This window comes from Buceros rhinoceros, unplaced genomic scaffold, assembly GCF_000710305.1.
Source record: "Buceros rhinoceros silvestris isolate BGI_N320 unplaced genomic scaffold, ASM71030v1 scaffold27439, whole genome shotgun sequence".
NCBI classification, from domain to species: Eukaryota; Metazoa; Chordata; class Aves; order Bucerotiformes; family Bucerotidae; genus Buceros; species Buceros rhinoceros.
The window spans coordinates 13,918-17,285 of NW_010433693.1; the positions used below are offsets into that span (position 1 = coordinate 13,918).

At 51.9% G+C, this 3,368-nt stretch overlaps 1 protein-coding gene across 2 annotated transcripts in view; it reads left to right on the forward strand.

The window, feature by feature from the left end:
- The window catches only part of LOC104500544 (importin subunit alpha-7), a 9,685-nt gene that overhangs the window by 5,105 nt on the left and 1,212 nt on the right, over nt 1-3,368 (forward strand). For both annotated transcript variants that reach the window (XM_010144205.1, XM_010144204.1), the window contains exons 8-12: nt 324-487; nt 1,310-1,388; nt 1,479-1,604; nt 2,182-2,309; nt 2,742-2,920. In XM_010144205.1, the coding sequence (XP_010142507.1) occupies nt 324-487; nt 1,310-1,388; nt 1,479-1,604; nt 2,182-2,309; nt 2,742-2,920 (676 nt within the window). The remainder of the gene's footprint in view (nt 1-323; nt 488-1,309; nt 1,389-1,478; nt 1,605-2,181; nt 2,310-2,741; nt 2,921-3,368) is intronic.

Genomic DNA, 3,368 nt, shown 5'->3' on the forward strand with positions numbered 1-3,368 from the left:
GTTCAGAGTTGTGAAGAGTAAGGAATGGCGCAGTGTGCTTGCGTGAGACGTGTGAGGAGCTTCCCAGCAGTAGCGTGCACAGTAGCCCTTGTCTCCAGAGCCCAGATGTGGCCCAAGATGTAATTTTCCTTCAGCAGTAAAGCTGTTGAGGTACCTTCAGACTCTGTCATTATGAGGTGTGTGAACCAGCAAGGAAGCTGCTGACCCTGCGGGCGTCCAAGGCTTGGTATCTTGCCAGTCAGCACAGCCGTGTGGCCTCTGCGTGCAGATGCGGTGGTCCTGGACAGAACGTGACTAACCTGGGGCGGTGGCTGTTGTTGTAGGTGTCTCCCTGCCTGCCAGTGTTGTCCCGATTATTATTCAACAGTGACTCTGACTTGCTGGCAGATGCATGCTGGGCTCTTTCCTACTTATCAGATGGCCCCAATGAGAAGATTCAAGCAGTTATTGACTCGGGAGTGTGTCGGCGACTGGTAGAGCTGTTAATGTAAGTATCTCGTCTCGCTGCTTCAGCCCAGCGCATGTGGGAGGTGTGTGACTGAGGGCAAGTTCCTGTCAACACCCATCCGAGCTCTCCTGATGCCTCTGGTGTGTTCAGGGGTGTATCATGGGCACCTCAGCTGGCTTTGGAGCAGTGATGGAGGAGGAGATGAAGCAGGCTGCGAGCTGTAGTTTACTGCCTTGTCTTTCTGAGGAGGCTGAGTGTTTGCTAGTGCTGGAATGCTCCTTAATTCCATCCACTGGGAAGAACTTACTGGACTGACACTTGAACTCTGAAAGGATGGACTGCAGAGTGGTTTGAGCTTTCAGACTTCAAACAGGCTCGTGGAAGCCCGGTTACTGGGCAAATCAAAGTTGGGAAGAGTGACTGGGAGAAGTCAGCTTGGCTTTGTTTCTCCGATGCCTGTGTGGACAAAAACGTTTGCTGTTTGCAGTTTGAATGGGCCTCTTTAACACCTTCAGAGCTGGTACAACTGTGAGATACTTGCCCCAAATTCTCCTGGGAGGTTCTGGGTGCTCTCACTGGGTTAATGATGTCTTTGTTCAGGAGGGGTGTGTAAAAGGTGAGCTCTGTGACTCAGTGGAAGGAGTTAGGATGTAGAGGGTGAAAACTGCCTGTATTCAGCCTTGTCTTCAGTCTCTGCTGATCCAGTGGCCGTGTGGTCAATGGACCGCGTGGTTCTGTGTGCTGTGGGGTGGAGCTCTAGGGAAATAACACAGAAGAGATGCTGGGCAGAGAATCCTCTGCCTGTCCAGGTGCCTGTGATCTGATAGATGTGGTTTTGTCCTTGCATCACTTTTGCTGCAGGCACAATGACTACAAAGTGGCCTCCCCAGCCTTGCGAGCGGTGGGCAACATCGTGACAGGGGATGACATCCAGACCCAGGTGAGGGGCCCGGCTGGCTGGCAGGGAAATGCAGCCCGATCAGCTCCGTGCCCATCCTAGCCATCTCACTTCTGCTTTCTTTCCCCAAAGGTGATTCTGAACTGTTCAGCCCTGCCTTGTCTCCTTCATTTGTTAAGCAGTCCCAAGGAGTCGATCAGGAAAGAGGCCTGCTGGACTATATCAAACATCACAGCAGGAAACAGAGCACAGATACAGGTACCGTCTTCTACAGCCCCCTCTGTCACCACCTGATGCTCCACAGTCATCATTGAGGATCTGCAGGTTTTTTTCTATTCTGACACTTAGCGGTTGGTTTTTCCCATCTCTTACTCTGCAGTAATTTGCAAATTGGCTGCTCCCAGCCATCTGCTGAATGAGCTAAAAACAGCTTGTTAATTGTACCAGCAGAGAGCGGCCTGGAATGAGAACCACAGGTTGGTATAAGAGCAGCTACAGCCCCTGTTCCTCCATGCTCAATTAGAGATGCCCCTTTGAAAAGCTGGAGCTGGCTGGGTTTTAATTACCCTTTTAATGACCTACATACAAGGGCAGCTGAGTGATGAAAGCGTTCCTGCAGTGCTGCTGCAGTAATGGGGTTTGCCACTGGGCTGGCTGGGGAGTCGAGTATCCCGTGTGTTAATAGGGTTGGGCTGAGGAATAAAGCAGAGGAATGGCTGAAGGGCACGGCTTGGAAAGGTCTCTTGCAGTGGAAAATGGAGGCAGAGGGTGCTCTCAGGTGCTTAAAGCCTTTCAGAAAGGAACTCCAACACTTGTCGCTGCTCTCTCTCCCCAGGCTGTCATAGACGCAAACATTTTCCCGGTGCTGATAGAAATCTTGCAGAAGGCAGAGTTCCGCACAAGGAAAGAGGCAGCGTGGGCTATTACGAACGCCACGTCAGGAGGAACTCCCGAACAGATCAGGTACTGCCTGGAGCTCCTTGGAGGCGAAGTCATGGCTTTGTCTTCAAGGGGGTGATTTGGAGGAGCTGCAGGAGAGTACCTGAGACATGGGCAAAAAGTGTAGCTGGGTCGTGAATTTCCTCTGGGTAAGGATAACTGGTCCAGGCTACTTCCTTCCCCCTTTAGGTCTTTTAGACCAGATTAAATGTCTGAACTTGATGAAATTCCAGCGTGGCCTTGAGTAGCACCTGCATTTCAGTGGGAGTTGAGCAGGTTTCTCAAGAGGGGGTTTATATGCAGTAAGTGGATAAAAATTACCCTTGCTGGACAGTAAATGGCTATTTTAAGGGAGCTTTTCTTATGGCAGCTTGACTCCTTCCCCTGCTCGAACTGAGCAAAGGTGATGCTTGCTCCATCCTGAACACGTGTCTGGTGTCGGGGGTCTCTCCTCAGATACCTGGTGAACCTGGGTTGTATCAAGCCTCTCTGTGACCTGCTGACGGTCATGGACTCCAAGATCGTTCAGGTGGCACTCAACGGCCTGGAGAACATTCTGCGGCTGGGAGAGCAGGAGGCCAACCAGAGCGGGACGGGCATCAACCCCTACTGCAGCCTGATCGAGGAGGCCTATGGTAGGTGGTGGCCGGTGGCCTCGGCGCTACCGGTGTTAACAGCACAGGGTGTGTCAGAGAGGGTCTGCTGGATTCGCCGGTCGCTTTGCTGCTGCCCAGTATCCCAAATTCAGAATATCCCAAAGCAGCCAATATTTGTTCTGATGTTGTTCTCAGAATTAGGGATGGAGTGTAGGAGAAAATACTTGGAAGCAGAAACGACTGTACTTGTGGTCTGAGCCTCCTAGACCTGCAGGACGAGCTGGTCATTGTGGCTCCCACCAGCTGGGACCATGAATGGGAAATAAGCTGAGCTAAGTAAAAAGTGACACTTCTGGGTCTAAGATTGCTCTGACCATGCTCAGCTGTACCCAGCAGACTTTCAGTGGAGATGCAGCGAGACTGAGCCTCTCCCTGGAGCGACATGATCTGGTGGTTTTTCCTGCCCTGCTCCCATGCTTTGCAGAGC